Source organism: Littorina saxatilis, linkage group LG8, assembly GCF_037325665.1.
Source record: "Littorina saxatilis isolate snail1 linkage group LG8, US_GU_Lsax_2.0, whole genome shotgun sequence".
NCBI classification, from domain to species: Eukaryota; Metazoa; Mollusca; class Gastropoda; order Littorinimorpha; family Littorinidae; genus Littorina; species Littorina saxatilis.
The window spans coordinates 16931252-16948301 of NC_090252.1; the positions used below are offsets into that span (position 1 = coordinate 16931252).

Consider the following 17050-nt stretch of genomic DNA (forward strand, 5'->3'; position numbering starts at 1 on the left):
TTTCCTTTGTTGGATCAATAAAATGTTATGAGTTATGAGTTATGAGTTATGAGTTCCTGCCTGATGGCGCAAAGGTAAAATATTGTTTTGTTAGTTAAGACTTGTTGTTTTCTAATGTTTGTCTTTGTGTGTTCGTCTCAGTCAACAGAGTTTTAGTGCGTTGGTAGTTTTGGTAGGTGTTGTTATTTTTTCTCTTTTGAAGGTCAATAGTTTTAGGAAGGTATTGTTTATGTCTTTTTCGATAACTGTAGTCATGTGTATGTGTTCTCAACGGGATAGTTATTATCGCAGTTGTATGTTTCGTTACTTGACAATTTTGGAGACTATGGTGTTTTAGGAATTAAGGGTTGTCGGCCACTCTCTGTATGTTATTAAATGTTCGTAGATTATTTCATTGTTTTCAAGTGAATGTTAGTTGAATTGTGGTTTATGTATTCTATCGCAGGGTTTAATTGATACTGTATTATTGTACATATTAATATTATTTTCTGTGACTTATATATGTCTTTTTTGTGTGTATTTGCAGTTTTTTACCGAATCGAATTTAACCACGAATTTAAGTTCCAAGTTACAAGAAATGGTGGCTGGATAGTTAGCTAAATTAAACAACCATAAATTTTCTTGTTCTTTCGAGTTATTCCTTTGTACCTCCTGCAAGCGAGTCTGTGACGTAGGTTCTGCCTTCCTTAAGATACATGTGCACTCACAGAGTGTATTCAACAGAGGTGATGTTATTTCATTGACGCTAGCTCAGAGAGGGAGGGAGGGCGAAAGCAAAAGTGAGAAAGAGAGAGAAAGAGAGAGAGAGAGAGAGAGAGAGAGAGAGAGAAAGAGAGAAAGAGAGAGAAAGGGAGGGAGAGAAAGAGAGAGAGAGAGAGAGAGAGAGAGACACACAGCCAGCCAGACAGACAGACATACATACAGGCATACATAAAAACATGCAGACAAGGAGATACAGACAAAAAGAGAAACAGTGGGAGAGAGACAGACAGAGAGACTCATTCAATACGTACAATCTTCTTGATTTGCAGCGCATTTCGAAGAAGTTCCCCGACCTCTTCGTCCACAACACCGTCACAGCGAAACTGTTTGGTCCACTTAGTAAGGCGCGCCTTTGTCAGATGCTGGTCCTGTTTACATGGGAATGAGAAGACAAACCCGACCAAACAGTTTTGTCCAGAGAGCTTCAGTTTCTTCACGAACCCCTTGACAGACTGCGCTACGAAGTCAAACAACTGGAACAGAAAACGAAAAAGAAATGTTGACTTCTGCGCTTGATCAGAATGCCTTCGGCCGAAAAGGATGATTGCTGGGACGAAAACAAAAACGCAGTGAATTGCGACTGAAACATGATGCGCTCTTTTCAACATCGACTCATTAAATATAATGCTGTTTGTGTTGTTGTTTTTCTGTTGCTCTACGTAGACCGGTGTCACGAACTGAAACCTCTGCTGAACAATCCTTCTCATTGCGGTCAATGCGCATGCGCCAATCTTGGACTTAAAAAAATACGACCGTTTGACCGAACGAACCATGGGTTCTATTAGGGTTAGGGTTAGGGTTAGGATTAGGGTAAAGGTTAGGGTAAGAGATAGGGTTAGGGTTAGTTTGTTCATGACCTGATTAATCTCCCCATGTTAGCGCATGCGCATTGACCGCAAAGAGAAGGATTGTTCAGGCAGTTTTCAGTTCGTGACACCAGGAGCGTTATTTTGTGGTAACAGTTGTGGTTGCTATAAACCTTGCCTTTGCAATAGTGTCAGATCGAGTTGACAGTTGTTATTACCCTGGAAAATCTAGCAGTTACAAGTAAAGGCAAACTCATCAAGCGCATATGTATGTTATGTGGCACATTTACCTGTACGCCTGTTCCATGCCGAGTGCCTGGCGGGATACGGTATTTCTCACAGCGTGTACCGGGCACCCTTTGCGTTGCTTGGCCCCGGCTGGTTTCAGAGGTGGAATTGGTTTGCCCATCTGCTGCTTGGTCACTGGTGGTTTGAGGATTGGTCTGCCCACCACGACTCTTATCTGCTGCTTTGTCACTTCTTGCTTTTGAGTTTGAATTGCTTTGCCCATCCGGACGCCTTTTGGCTGCTTGGTCACTGGTTGTCTTAGAATTTAAACGGGTCTGATTATCCTGAGGCTTATCTACCCCCGGGTTACTCTCAGGTTTAGGTTTTCTTCCGGCCATCCCAACCCGAAGCCAAACATAATGAACTCTGAGAATATCATCACTCAGATCTACCACAAGAAATGCATCTGCAACAACCACAAACGTGTGTTTAGTGATTAAGGTTCGAACAAAAACTTTAAGGATTAAGATTATGAAGCAAAACAATCACAACAATGGGTTGAGAGACAAAAGTGTCCTGTATAAAATCATGTGACAACACAGGTGAGTGCCCAAAGCCCACACATGCGTGTACTTCCAAAAGACTTCCAACTAAAAAAAGACCTATATTAATTTAGAATGTACACACAATTTTAACAGTTTATACATGAGATTAAATCAGTGATGCATATTTGTCATAAATACATAACGTCCGCTTACCCCTTCACCATTATTACTGATCAATAGTTGACTACAAGTTTTAGAGAGACAGGAAATAGAGAGAAGGTAATGGGTGTGGGTGAGTATGTATGCATATGTGTGTGTGTGTGTGTGTTTGTGTGTGTGTTTGTGTGTGTGTGTGTGTGTGTGTGTGTGTGTGTGTGTTTGCGGGCACATCACATTTGAAGCAGGCCATGGGATTGAATTTTAGCTTGGAATCGTACACAAAATGCATATTTACAATTCTAACAGTTCTAACTAAAATTCAAATGTTAACAACAGATACAAAACTGACTGAATTGTTTACTTAGTCATTTCTTGAATACAAATCATATTTAAGCTACGGGCACAACAGATCGTTCAATGATCTACGATTTGCACACATTTTCTGTCGTGTCCTTGCACAAATGCGTCGTCGGTTCGTTGTGACTGAGGCTTTAAAACCGTTGAGCAGATTACGTGCCCATTGTTTCTTATGTTTCCCTGTCAGCTTTTGCGGCCATCATTTTGTGTAAACGTTTCCGAATCCGCAACTTCCATATCACTAAGAACACTTGTGGGTTTTCCTTGTCAAGTTGGATTATTCTTGTTTGAAGCTTCAGAAGCCAGAGTTTCTCCTTTTTAACAAAACAGTTTGTAGGTACCACTTCAATTCCCGTATTGTAGAATACGCAGCACTGTTTGCCTTTGCAACTGTCTGCAGATTTGTGCAAAACAATGTTCATTGTTCCATTACCCGGATGCAACGACGCGCTTTCCATAGTGCTTGTTGAAAGACTCCATTTTCAAGCACAACAAAATGGAATGTATTTTGAAACGTATTGTTTTATGATGTAAAAGTCTAATGTCAACCTATTGGAAAGGGATACAGAATAAGGTTTGTTCTGTCAACGGATACTTTGATTTGTTGTGATCAGTGAGCTAAAACAGTTGTAAAACAAATCGGTAAGGCGAAATTTTTACATTTAGTCAAGCTGTTGAAATCACAGAATAAAACTGAACGCACTGCATTTTTTTTTAACCGAGACAATACAGCCTCGTCAATCCCCGCGGCCGTTTTTCCGTGCAACACGAAGTGAAATTGACGAGGCAGATTAGCGCAATAGCGTACTGCGGCAAGCAGGCAAGCGCTCTTTCCGGTATTCTTTTGAACTTTCTGAGCTTGTTTTGAATAACATATATTATATCTATATGCTTTTGGATTGATTTCTTACATTTTAATCGTAGCACTAATTAACCTATTTTCGTTAATTGTAATCCCATTTTAAGAGTAGGACTAATTAACATATTTTCGTTAATTGTGATCCCATTTTAATCGTAGCACTAATTAACCTATTTTCGTTTATTGTGATCCCATTTTAAGAGTAGCACTAATTAACCTATTTTCGTTAATTGTGATCCCATTTTAAGAGTAGCACTAATTAACCTATTTTCGTTAATTGTGATCCCATTTTAAGAGTAGCACTAATTAACCTATTTTCGTTAATTGTGATCCCATTTTAAGAGTAGCACGGATTAACCTATTTTCGTTAATTGTGATCCAATTTTAAGAGTAGCACTAATTAACCTATTTTCGTTAATTGTGATCCCATTTTAAGAGTAACACTAATTAACCTATTTTCGTTAATTGTGATCCCATTTTAGGAGTAGCAGTAATTAACCTATTTTCGTTAATTGTGATCCCATTTTAAGAGTAGCACTAATTAACCTATTTTCGTTAATTGTGATCCCATTTTAAGAGTAGCACTAATTAACCTATTTTCGTTAATTGTGATCCCATTTTAAGAGTAGCACTAATTAACCTATTTTCGTTAAGTGTGATCCCATTTTAAGAGTAAACATAACATATGTATATATATATTTTGATTCAGAATGTGATGAAGAAAACGATGCAATTGCTTAAGCAGTTTTGAATGTGTTTGTGACAATTTCATTTAATGACAACTTTTATTAGCCAACTCATTAATTAATTTGTAAGCCTCCACGCTGAAATGCAATACCAAAGTCCGGGCTTCGTCGAAGATTACTTGACCAAAATGTCAACCAATGTGGTTCAAAAATGAGGGCGTGACAGTGCCGCATCAAGTTTTACTAAATGCCGGATATGACGTCATCGAAAACATTTATCGGGAAAAAGAAAAAAAATAATCTGGGGATATCATACTCAGGAACTGTCATGTGAAGTTTCATGAAGATCGGTCCAGAAGTTTTCTCGGAACTGATCTACACACACACACACACACAGACACACACACACACACACACACACACACACACACACACACACACACACACACACCCACACACACACACACACACACGCACACACACACACGCACACACACACACACACACCTACACACACACACACACACACACACACACACACATACACACACACACACACACACACACCACGACCCTCGTCTCGATTCCCCCTCTATATCAACAGATTATTTTAGTCAAAACTTGACTAAATGTAAAAAGGTGCGATCATTTTGATTGGATCATGCCTAATTGCAATGCAAGAAATGGAGCATAATTATGTATGTGCACAAGCGTGTACAAAATAAACACACACTGATCTATAAATAGATTATTCATGCCAGAACCTGAATATAGTTGGGCAGAATCACACTTCTAATCTCAACCAGCTAAGATCAGAATTGAGACTTCAACTGGTGAAAACGGAAGGTTACACAAAAATGTCAATTGGTTGAGATCTCAATTCAAGTTTTATCCCAAACTTCCCTGGATAGAATGAGAAGTCTAGATTTATCCAGCCTTATAATCAAACCTGTATAATTATTAGCTGGATAAGATTTGTTTGACCTGTCACCCAAACATTTCTTAAAATAAATAAGCTGTTTTTTTAGTGAAATAAAAGTTGATCTTAAACTATGCGCATAGTTGTGTTCGACACACTGCAGATTAAAATGTGGGAGAAACCCTTGACAACATATCCGATTTTGTGTATAATAATGTTACTCGTCTGTTTAAACTCACCTGTTTTATCTTCCAAAGACTTTATGTCAGCAGAAGACATATCGATATTCATTGATGTTTTGCCTGCATTCACCTCTTTACTAAAGTGGTCCATCAACCGTTCACTTTCTCTGTCTGACAGCTTGAAGCAACGGACACAGTCCTTAACCTAGAAGACACAGGAAAATATTACCGTACATTAAACAGTTGCTATCAGAATATGTAATTTGTCAGATTAGTTGTGAGTGTTGATGTGAAACAGATTGCAAAACATAACGACTGACCCTCCTACACTGACTTGCTCAACTTGAGGGAAGAACAGTCAGGGTTTAATATGAGAGATAATTGTTTTGTTTCAAGAATATACAAAATAAAATGCAGGCCACCTTTTCTGATAAAGCTGGCAAACGATCCTGGTGTTCAGCTTGCGGCTGATTTGTGACCGTTGGTTTTGGTGCACGTGGGTCACTAGGAGCATCTGCTTGTGATGAATGTATATCACGTTCCTGTTGTGACTTTGTCGGAATCATTGGCATTGTTGAAGGTTGATCGGCCAGTCTTTGTGTGGTCCTACAAAATAAACAAACATTGAACATGAACAGAAGCCCAAACGCCACACACACACACACACACACACACACACACACACACACACACACACACACAAACACACACTCACACACACACACACACACACACACACACACACACACACACACACTCACACACAAATACACATGCACGCACCCACACGTACACATGCACGCACACACACACACATGCACGCACACACATATACAAACGCGCACGCACGCACGTGAATGCGCTCTATTCTTTGCGAAAGCCTTGTGTGTGCGCCTGAATCGTTGCTATGAATGTATTCCCTTGCACTGACCGTTATTTTGTACAGTAACTTGCATTGCAGCTATTTTTGTATCATGCTGCTTCTCAGCAAGAAATGCAGTTATGTCATATCATCATATACTTATTATGTGCATGCATTTAGGTAACGCGCTTCCGAGTCTTGGATACTTTGATATTTTCCTGAGAAACCATTCCCGAGTATTCTCGATCCTCTGGCGAAGGGCTACCCGAAATTGGAATCAATGTGACGACTTCAGACTACTCCCGACCTCAGAATTTCCATTCGAGATATAACCCAGACTAAAATAAAAAACGCTGGCGCTGGACCCGAGTACTCTTCAGACTGGCTCGCTCCCCCAGTATGAAAGTTTTTGTCTTGTGCACGTGGATTTAAAAAAAAAAATAATATTTATTTATTTTACACAATTAAAAAAACTATTAGAGTAAAATTAAACATTAAAACGTTCATAATTACACATTAACATGCTTCCATTTGAAACTTCGAGGTCTTCATCGGGGATTGACGCCCGACCAAAGGTAACTGAAGCCCGACGGAGCGAAGCGACGGAGGGCTTCAATTAGACTTTGGGAGGGCGTCAATCCACGATGAAGACCGAGAAGTTTCAAATGGAAGCGTGTTAATGTTATTGTAATTCAATCTGACGACGATCTCTTTCCTGCTTTCATGCGATGGTAAACAGACAGAATTGGTTCTGTTCTGTTCACACACTACTTTCAGTCCACCTACCTGCAAGGGTCAAGTCCCAAGAAATATGTCTCTGTATTCCTATCGTATCACTCTGCTCCTGTTTTGTTTTCTTTCACATACATTTTCCCTTCTTTTTTGACGGGTTTCTGGACAGCAAACTCAAAACAAATTCTTTTCATCACAAAAGCGATCTTTGGAATTGACTGACGTAGTCCGGAAGAATTCATGCATCAACTTAGGTCACGTATTCGGCGTCATCACTTCGCATACCTTATGGTCTCGGTATTTCGTTGGTACTTCATATTTCCTACTTGTAAAATGACCCTCAAAGCTAACCGAGACTAGTTGAGGCTGTATCAATGCGCCTCGCCAGCAGGTTGTTAATGGATTTTTTAGCGAGTGGCTATCGACAATTAGTCACCTGTAATTTTTAATGAGTTGGGGCATTCTGACCAATCACAGGATCTGTTTCATTAAAACGCAAACTTGATTGAATTACAATAAACAATAGTAAACAAGAATTAAAAAAAAAAATAAAAATAGACCGCCTATGCCGGGAATCGAACCCGGATCATTTTGGCCATAGGCGGACGTGCTACGACAACTTTACTAGAGTTGTGCACCTTGAATCACTGTGTGTCCCTGTCGCTCTATCTCTCGTGCTCTCTGTCTCTCTTTCAGTCTCAGCGAGACCAAATCCCCACCCGCTGGCTGGCTTGCAAATCGTCTCGCATGCGATACGCATGCTTTTCTCGTCACTGTGTGACGTGTTCGGCGGTTCTATCAGCCGAACGGCAGTTCTATCCCACCGCGAATTGCGCCCACCGTTAAGAGTCGTTTTTGTGATTTATTTCGCATTTAGGTCCCAGGTAACATTATGAAGTTTTAATACGATCAATCGGACCAATTATCAAGTTAGTGTATCAACTTTTGAACGAACTGCGCCCAGTAGTTTCCCAGCAATAAGCTGTTAAGTCGAGACACACAGACAGACAGACACACACACAATTAAAGTCTGCTGGACCCTCCTACTGCGTACTCGGGGATAAAATGTCCTGGTCCTATTAAAGAAGTACACTAATTAAAGTGAGAAAAGCATGTCAGTTTCATGAAAGTGAAGTAAATTTGTGATGAAATGTAATATATTTCACCACATAATTCCATGTCTTCGAAAACGTGCACAGAGTGGTTACGTCCCTTGAATGAGATTGTAGGATGAAGGACATTTTGTAAGTTTAAATACAAATTGTTGGTTGAACGAATTTGATCCAATGAATGTAAAGTACCTCAGGGCGATTATCAGTACTATAGAAGGGAGGGGGTGGAGGGCTTTTCAGGGTGGAGTTTATACAAGAGCAACAAGGCCAAATGAGAAATTTGATGCCAGGAGTAATTTGAAGTCGTTACAATGGCCCGAGGGAAATACCTGTTACCGTGGACGAGGTGTGTTACCTATATAGCCTTCTTTAGGGCGTTTTCATAAAATAAAATAAACTTGTCGGACACAAATCTGCTGATGCCTGTTCTCAACTTGCTAAAACCTTCAATAGGCAAAAACCATAATATTGCATTCGTGCGCACTGTCAACACAAATATATGTTAGTTTTAGTTGTACCTGACTTTACGTAGTTAATACATTGTGATGTGTCTCATATTAAAACTGATCTTGTTTATAACACCTACACTTACCTTGGACGGCGTCTTCGGATAAAGATGATGACAACGATGACGACAGCCGCAAACAGTAAGACCATCAGAACGATGACCAGCGGTGCAATGAACGACGGCACTGAGCTTTCACCTGTTTGAAGTCACAGGCTTGTCTTCACTCGATTGAATAAGCTTTTCCAGAACACAATTTAAATCGTAGAAAAAAAATAGATAAAAAGGACGGTACCGGAGGTTTTCCCACAACATTTTAAAAGTTATTTGTTCTGGATATCTTTGTTACTTTCCATTTTCTTTCAAACCCTGTTCGTTCCGTGTTGCGTCTGCTTTTTGTTGTCTTTTGTGTTCTTTTCCTGATGAAGCTTCCAGAAGCGAAAATTCGTAATCGTCTTGTGTCGTCTTTGTATCGGTGAGTACAGTAATCCTTTGTTTTTTTAACTTTCTTACATTCTACAAATGCTGATTTTGATATTGGTGAATTATAAGTTACACAGAGACAAGGTGTTATCGCGTTAGTATGGCTGTCTCTGACTTGGACTGAGCTGTGTATACACTGGCTACTTATTGAACGAGGTTTCCTACTGTTGAATACTGTTTACTCCTGTTGTGTTGGATGTAAACATATGTTCATACGGTACCAGTCTCATCACTAAAGTACCCCAGAGGAAGGCAAACCTGTTGGTGGGAGGGTCATTTACAATTTTCAAAGACACATGTTCGCAACTGTTACACTCACTATTTGTGACCCTCCACCACGGAATGAGTCGCATGTCACCTTTGCATGATTTTCATATTTTTACATTTTCATAACGAGATTTGTATGCTCTATTCAGTGGTGAAACCCGTTTTAGAAAAGAGCGAATACGGTATGAGTTATAAACCTGTGACTTAGCTACTAAGGTGACCCACACAGTGTTTCCAGACATTAAGCCTAGCGCAGAACCGCGCGAGGTGAGATGCGACTCATTTCGTGGTGGAGGGTCACAATTTTTCTAAAGATACATACTACTATATGCATTCATTATTATTTCTAAGCAAGGCCCTTACCTTCTAAGGAGCTGCCTGTGCCTATTGTGCTTGTTGGTTCTGGCAAAGTGTGGGGTCGTGCTGTCACAAAAACAAGGCATCAACATAAATCATATAAGTGTTATTCCAGAAAAAAAAGTCGCGTAAGGCGAAAATACAACATTTAGTCAAGCTCAGACAAACTCACAGAATGAAACTGAACGCATTGCATTTTTTCCGCAAGACCGTACACTCGTAGCATCGTCTGTCCACCGCTCGTGGCAAAGGCAGTGAAATTAACAATCCGGAAAAGCGCGGTAGCGGTTGCGCTGAGGAGGATAGCACGCTTTTCTATATCTCTATTCTTTTTAACTCTATGAACGTGTTTTAAATCCAAACATATCATATCTATATGTTTTTAGAATCAGGAACGGACAAGGAATAAGATGAAATTGTTTTTAAATCGATTTCGGAAATTTAACTTTAATCTTAATTTGTATATTTTTATTTTCAGAGCTTGTTTTTAATCCGAATATAACATATTTATATGTTTTTGGAATAAGAAAATGATGAAAAATACGATAAACGTAATTTTGAATCGTTTTATAAAAACATTATTGTAATTACAATTTTCAGATTTGTAATGACCAAAGTCATTAATTAATTTGTAAGCCTCCAAACTGAAATGCAATCCCAAAGTCCGGCCTTTGTCGGAGATTGCTTGGCCAAAATTTCGATCAATTTGATTGAAAAATGAAGGTGTGAAAAAGCCGCCTCAACTTTTACAAAATGAAGGATATGACGTCATCAAAGACATTTATCGAAAAAATGAAAAAAACGTCTGGGGATATCAGGGGGCCCGGTAGCTCAGTTGGTAGAGCACTGGACTTGTGATCGGAAGGTCGCAGGTTCGAATTCGAGCCGGGACGGACACGGGTCAACTCTATGTGCAGACCCAGAGACGGAAGCCATGTCCCACCCCCGTGTCATCACAATGGCACGTAAAAGACCTTGGTCATTCTGCCATAAGTGCAGGTGGCTGAATACACCTAAACACGCAGACACCTGGGTAGCGCGACTCTGTTGCTGCTAGCTTTCCACTGGGAGGAAGCGACCCGAATTTCCCAGCAATGGGACAATAAAGTAATGAAAATGAAGAAAATGAAAAAAATACCCAGGAACTCTCATGAACAATTTCATAAGGATCGGTCCAGTAGTTTACTCTGAATCGCTACACACACACACACACACACATACACACATACACACACAGATACACACACACATACACACACATACACACACATACACACACATACACATACACACACATACACATACACACACATACACAATACACACACACACATACACACATACACACTCACATACACACATACATACACACACACACACACACACAGCCACACACACACACACACACACAGTCACACACACACACAGCCACACACACACATACACCACGACCCTCGTCTCGATTCCCCCCTCTACAATAAAACATTTAGTCAACACTTGACTAAATGTAAAAAGTGACATTAAAAAGCAACTTTTATCCTCATTTTTAGTAATTTCTTTTTGTAAAATGTGTGAGATTCGGGGACTGCTTTGAACACAAAACACAAGGTTCATCACTCACCTTTGACATCCATATCACACACGTGTGATTTCGTTCCTTCTCCGGGTACAAGGTAGCACACATACATTCCTGCATTTTCTCTGCCCACTGTAGGAATCGTATGTCTTAGACGATCATTGATGACGATGTTAATCACTGAACCATTCTCTGCAGTACATTGGTGTTTCTGTTCTTCCTTCCCCCAAGTGCATGCCAGAACGGTTGATTCTATGAGATCATATAATAAAGATGCGTATTTACGACGACAGATAATTCATTATCGGCTGCTTTCTAACCCCACCCCTTTCCAAAAAAACAAGCGCGCGCACCCACACACACACATTCACACAACGCATTTTGAATAGACAACAACGCACAAAATCATACAACCACATAGACTAAAATAACAAACATCACTAAAGACATACTTATTACAACAATATGTAAAGGCCTAGAGAACAAGGGTATTTTGAGATAGGTATAAACTCATGTCAACATTAGATTCAATGGACGTTGCAGAGGAAACGGGAAGTTTACTAATTCAGTGCAAAACTCGACAGACCGTTATCTAGACTTCCATTACTGGACAAATGAAAGCGTTATTGTCTTTCAACGAAGTGAATTTTAGCAGCAATGCACTCTATGCATGGTAGGAAATAAAGTGTCAGGGAAATCAATAGATGGCTCCATGTATATATAGCTCATATTAGTAGGATGGGTATTTGTCCTGCCAGGTCTGCTGGAAGCAGCCATTTACTGATAAATAGTGCACATGGAAGCTATGCTTTTGGTCACTTCACCAAACATAGTCACTGATTCCCAAGAAGACGTCAGATGCATATGTATGTACCACATGCTGTATTTTTAAGACCGTTCCTTCCGATTTATTTCTACTTGTACAGTGGAAGACCATACAACTGCTATAAGACATCAACACGTTAAACCACTGGTGTAGATAATCAACTCCCATTATGATACACGTTCTTATGTGTTCTGATACAATTAGCGTCTTCGGGCATTATAAATAGGGCGATGTGAACATGTTCAATGAGACACCTCGAATAGCATGTTGTTCAAATAGAGAGCCTGACTTACCCAGACAATATTCGTTGGAACATTTGTGTTGGTAATACCCAAGTAATAATGCAAAGCATAACAAGCAGCTGTCAGAGGTGTTGGGTCATCATCATTGATATTTACAGAGAAGACACTTACCTGTTCCATTGTGCGGATGGTGTTCTAATAGGATGCCACGTATGTATGCATTCATGTTGGTGTGAAAATTGCATGTTACGAAAGCGTCTTCACCAGCAGTGACGGTTCCAGCTTCACACGTGATTTGTATCACAGCTGCTTGCACAATGAACGGTTGCGGTCCAAAGAGCACATAGAGAAGAAGAGCTCCGACGACAAACATGTTAATCTGTAAAGATCAGAGAAAACAGAAAGAACATCATACTTGTGCAGGAAGATGTAGAAGCACTTGACATCGAGCTGGGTGTGATGCTATGACTGGAATACCTCTACACTCAACTAAAGTCTATTTCTTCCAACCAGTTTAATCAACAAGAACAATAGTTGTCATTGTACAGTCATTGATCATTATTAACCAGCAGTGTTTTTTTTTTATTTAGAAATGTCTTGAACATGTAAAGTGCATGTTTTTTTTCGTGTGGTGTCTATGAAGTTGGAGGATGAGCTTATTTTGTCAAGGTCACATTGGGGGTGATCCCTGGTGAAAAAGAAAAACAAAAAAAGAATACAACACAATTAAATGCATTCACGCACTTTAAGAGACAGAACAGTAACGATCGTACGATATACACTATTGATGGATAAGTAGAGGTTACATGTCGAGTCTCCATGATTATCCAAAATAATGGTCGAAGTTTGCGGATCATGAAAATTGCGAGCTTTAGCGAGACGAGGTGTGTAACCTCTTTATTCCTCCTTTTTTCAGTTATTCAAAGAAAAGAGGAGTTTTTGTGCAAAAGTTTGATCGAAACCTATTCACTCAACCAGTCAACCTACGCAGGCGATAGATTAAAGCGCGGTTGTATAGTTCCGTGCAAATCATTCCATTCTGTTTACACTTCTTGTCAGTTTCCCTGTTTTGGACTAAAATCAAGTACACAGATATGTTGTTAGTCTGCTGTGGTGGTGAAGGCAGATATTGTGTGTTCTGTTCATGTTTTGGTATCGCTTAGGATATGTTCTTTCGTAGAATGGGACTAGCAGGCGAACTTTTGCACCCGTGTTCCAACGTTAAGTTAAGTTTTCTGGGGCACAATAGTGTATGCAACCGCTTTATGTTCTATACATTGATGGGATGTGTGCATTTGGTTGCGTGCGATCTGTTTATAAAATGAAATGTTAAAAACTGACCGCTGGATTGCAGTCATTTTTCGAAGAAACTGAGTGAACAGAAATTTGAAAGGGGAACTACTCTTGTCGCTAGACAAAGTATGAGAGTTACTTGCCTTGGGAATTTGCTTGTGCACGGCAGATCTAGAACTCATGGATTTTATATGGAGATTCATGTGTTCAAGCCTGCAATTGGTAATGTAAATGCGGTATGTTGGTATTGTTTGCTCCAGAGATGTATATTTCGTACATTGGAGCGTTCGGAACTTTTCAATCGCAAAAGTAAATCCCACAAAGTCTGTAAATCCCACAAAGTCTAGCTCCTAAACCTGTGTGCTATCGAGGATTCAGGCCTGTTGTTGGGCAAGTGTTTGTGGTTGCTGAGTAAGTTACCGAAAAATAACTAGCCCAACAAGTTTACGAAGAGAAAGAAGCAGAGGGGGGAATAAGCATGAATTCCTATGCACAAACTGTGATTTACACCCAAGCAGACAAGGATAGTTGAAGATGTGTTGACAAATGCTATGCTATGCCATCAATCCAATGTTGAGGCTTTCAACGATTTATGAAAACATTAGCTTCTTTAGACTAGCAAACAAAACAACAAAAGCGCGGCTGTTTTCTAAGAATATTGCATCATAAGTTATCAACCAGCTAGAGGTAAAGCTGGATAACTGAACACATCGACTCGTCCAAGTAGCCGCTTGTAACGCTTCTAGCGGCGTTCGTCTCGTGGCGAACTTGTTTACGTCGATACTCACATAGTTTGGCAGTACGTGTATTCCCACTCTATTGTACCCCTATTGATTTCCTGCCCTGCGTTTCTTAAGAAAAAATCTTCTTGGAATGGTTTTGACGTGCAGTATTGGTACAATCAAAGGCATTGCCACACATGGGCTAACAATGTAGTCGTCTTGTTTGACCGATGCTAGGATAAGCTTTTGTTCTTTTTTTCAGATTGCTCGGTTTTCTCTGTGGATTTTCACGCGGAAACAACGCTGAGTAATTTCGCCAAAAAGCCTGCTAACGTTATATATTGATTGATTGATTGATTGATTGATTCGTTTGTCCATTCATTCATTCAATGATTGTTTGACACGCATTTTCAGTATTGTTTTTGCAACAACACACTTTAGTAAACAGTAATGTTGAGACAGAGAGCATTGCTACATGGACATTGACGTGTGGACGTGCAATAAAAACATAACTTATGATCAATGCAACATGAATAATTTCAGTGAGCGCGTCAGCATTCACGTTCAGCGCACATCCTCACTTTGACCTAGATTGTTTCCTGGTGAATGCTTGTTACAGTAATCAAGAAATTAACGTTTCGAGAAATGTCATTCACCTTGTGTCAGACGGTAAAGAAAAGAGTAACATGTACATATGACACACTTAGAGTATAACCCTTTGGAGGGTAGAACGGAACTCTGGAAAGCACAACATCGACTATCGACTGCCTTGAAGTTACCTGCAAGGCGTTAGCCGGTCGCTGTGTCGTTATTTTCTGTGTCACAAACAGAATGACTAGAATGTCAGTAACCTCCACGCAGTCCCTAACTTACAGTGTGTAATGTCATATACCTGCACTGTGTTGTGCCCCCGTGAAAGTTCGGAAGTACCATGTTTTCCATAATGCATTCAATGTCGTAGGAAGGGTATAGGCATTGTATTTCTTATGCGCGCATGTGTGTGTGTGTGTGTGTGTGTGTGTGTGTGTGTGTGTGTAATGTGTGTGTGTGTGTGTGCGTGTGTGTGTGTGTGTGTTTTAAGTCTCAGTTTGCGATTATTTGTCAGACGATGAAAGTATGTGAAATGCCAGTAACAACAGAGAGAGAGAGAGAGAGAGAGAGAGAGAGAGAGAGAGAGAGAGAGAGAGAGAGAGAGAGAGAGAGAGAGAGAGAGAGAGAGAGAGAGAGAGAGAGAGAGAGAGAGAGAGAGAGAGAATAATTGAAACATTGAACTGTATTGAAACATTGAACTTTATTACAGGAAAGATAGCATTAAGTAAGCTACCATGCAGGCGGTAATGCAAGCTAGAGATTAATCAGTCATAAAACACTCAAGGAAACACAATTAAGACAAATTCATTTACTTTGTTAAGTTTACTAGTCAACTTGATCACAGCCATTAGGCCTACTGCCAAAGTCAGTCATCTCCAAGTTAGATCAGTCCGTATTTCTGTGAGACATTTCGTCAATGGGTCGCGATCTACGGTTACATGATTGTACATCTGTGACTGCTTTCAGCTTCCTTCCTGTCTTCTTCGTGGTCACCCTTATTGGAATACAGGCGGACTAATGTACTCGCCGGAGAACGACATCCTCGCCAAACAGATGTATGTCAACACGGCTTCAATCGCATCGCTTAACCATGTTCTTAGGCAGTTGTATAGATATTGCATAGTCCGCTTTCCACTCGTTCTCGGCGAAAGTGCCGTCCCAATTGTTTGTGGTCAAATTGTCCCATCCGTGATCCGGGCCTATTGTCGTCAGATAAACATCTGGAAACATACAGCTTTCATATTAAATGAACACCAACAACAACAAACAAAACAACAACAACAACACACAGACAACAACAAACATACCAACAACAACAACAACAACAACAACAACAACAAACATCAAGTCGTAAGTCAAGCATGAGTTCGTCACAGTGCTGTGTTTGCTTGTTTTTTCAAAGCCTAAAATGGCGGCATCAAATACAGTATTTTAGTTTTATGTAAACTGCCCCCCCCCCCCCCCCCCCCACACACACACACACACACACGCTCGCACACACACACACATTTATATAAACACACGCTCACGCACACGCTCACACACACACACACACACACACTGACACGCACGCACGCACACACACACACACACACACACACACACACACACACACGCACGCACGCACGCATACACACACACATACACACACATACACACACACACTGGCACACACACACATACATACACACACACACACACACACACCATAACTTTTGGCACGAGTCCAGGTCAAACAATATAATTATGAAGTATACTTTCATTTTCCGTGTGACGCATGCGATGATGTGTTGCAGTTTCTCCGTCTATCTGAACGACTTGGACACGTGCGAGGTCACATGTAAGGTAGCGCGGAAGCAGGGAAGTGTGTGTCTGGGCCGTGGGAGTGGGGGGAGGTATAACAATTATTCATTGAATAAATATAAGTTCCTTGGCTGCAAAACACAGATTTAACAAATACTTCCGTGTGACTCACATTG

General features: G+C 40.3%; 2 protein-coding genes and 1 long non-coding RNA gene across 6 annotated transcripts in view; 1 reads left to right on the forward strand and 2 right to left on the reverse strand.

The window, feature by feature from the left end:
* Positions 1-1551, forward strand: part of LOC138972919 (uncharacterized) — a 93759-nt gene extending 92208 nt beyond the window's left edge. The window contains exon 8 of one of the 2 annotated variants that reach the window (XR_011457813.1): positions 1032-1169. Coding sequence is in view for 1 of the 2 variants with exons in the window: in XM_070345582.1 (XP_070201683.1) it covers positions 1032-1278 (247 nt within the window). In the remaining variant the exon portion in view is untranslated. Of the gene's footprint in view, positions 1-1031 lie in introns of both variants that reach the window. The other variant, XM_070345582.1, reaches the window with a different exon arrangement.
* Positions 1099-5917, reverse strand: LOC138972927 (uncharacterized). Its single transcript, XR_011457816.1, has 3 exons — positions 5561-5917; positions 1859-2262; positions 1099-1235 (listed from the first exon to the last, which is right to left on the reverse strand). It is a non-coding gene; the product is annotated as an uncharacterized lncRNA (long non-coding RNA).
* Positions 5918-8623: 2706 nt separating this feature from the next.
* Positions 8624-15496, reverse strand: LOC138972928 (uncharacterized). 3 transcript variants are annotated; one of them, XM_070345594.1, is made up of 5 exons: positions 15260-15496; positions 12637-12844; positions 11443-11649; positions 9828-9887; positions 8624-8913 (listed from the first exon to the last, which is right to left on the reverse strand). In XM_070345594.1, the coding sequence occupies exons 2-5, from the start codon at positions 12836-12838 to the stop codon at positions 8798-8800; spliced, it is 585 nt and encodes a 194-aa protein (XP_070201695.1). In that variant the 5' UTR covers positions 12839-12844; positions 15260-15496; the 3' UTR covers positions 8624-8797. The 3 variants fall into 3 exon arrangements, with proteins under 3 accessions (XP_070201695.1, XP_070201693.1, XP_070201694.1); XM_070345592.1 differs by having other exon boundaries at positions 15137-15496; XM_070345593.1 differs by lacking the exon at positions 15260-15496 and having other exon boundaries at positions 12637-13399.
* Positions 15497-17050: the final 1554 nt, after the last annotated feature.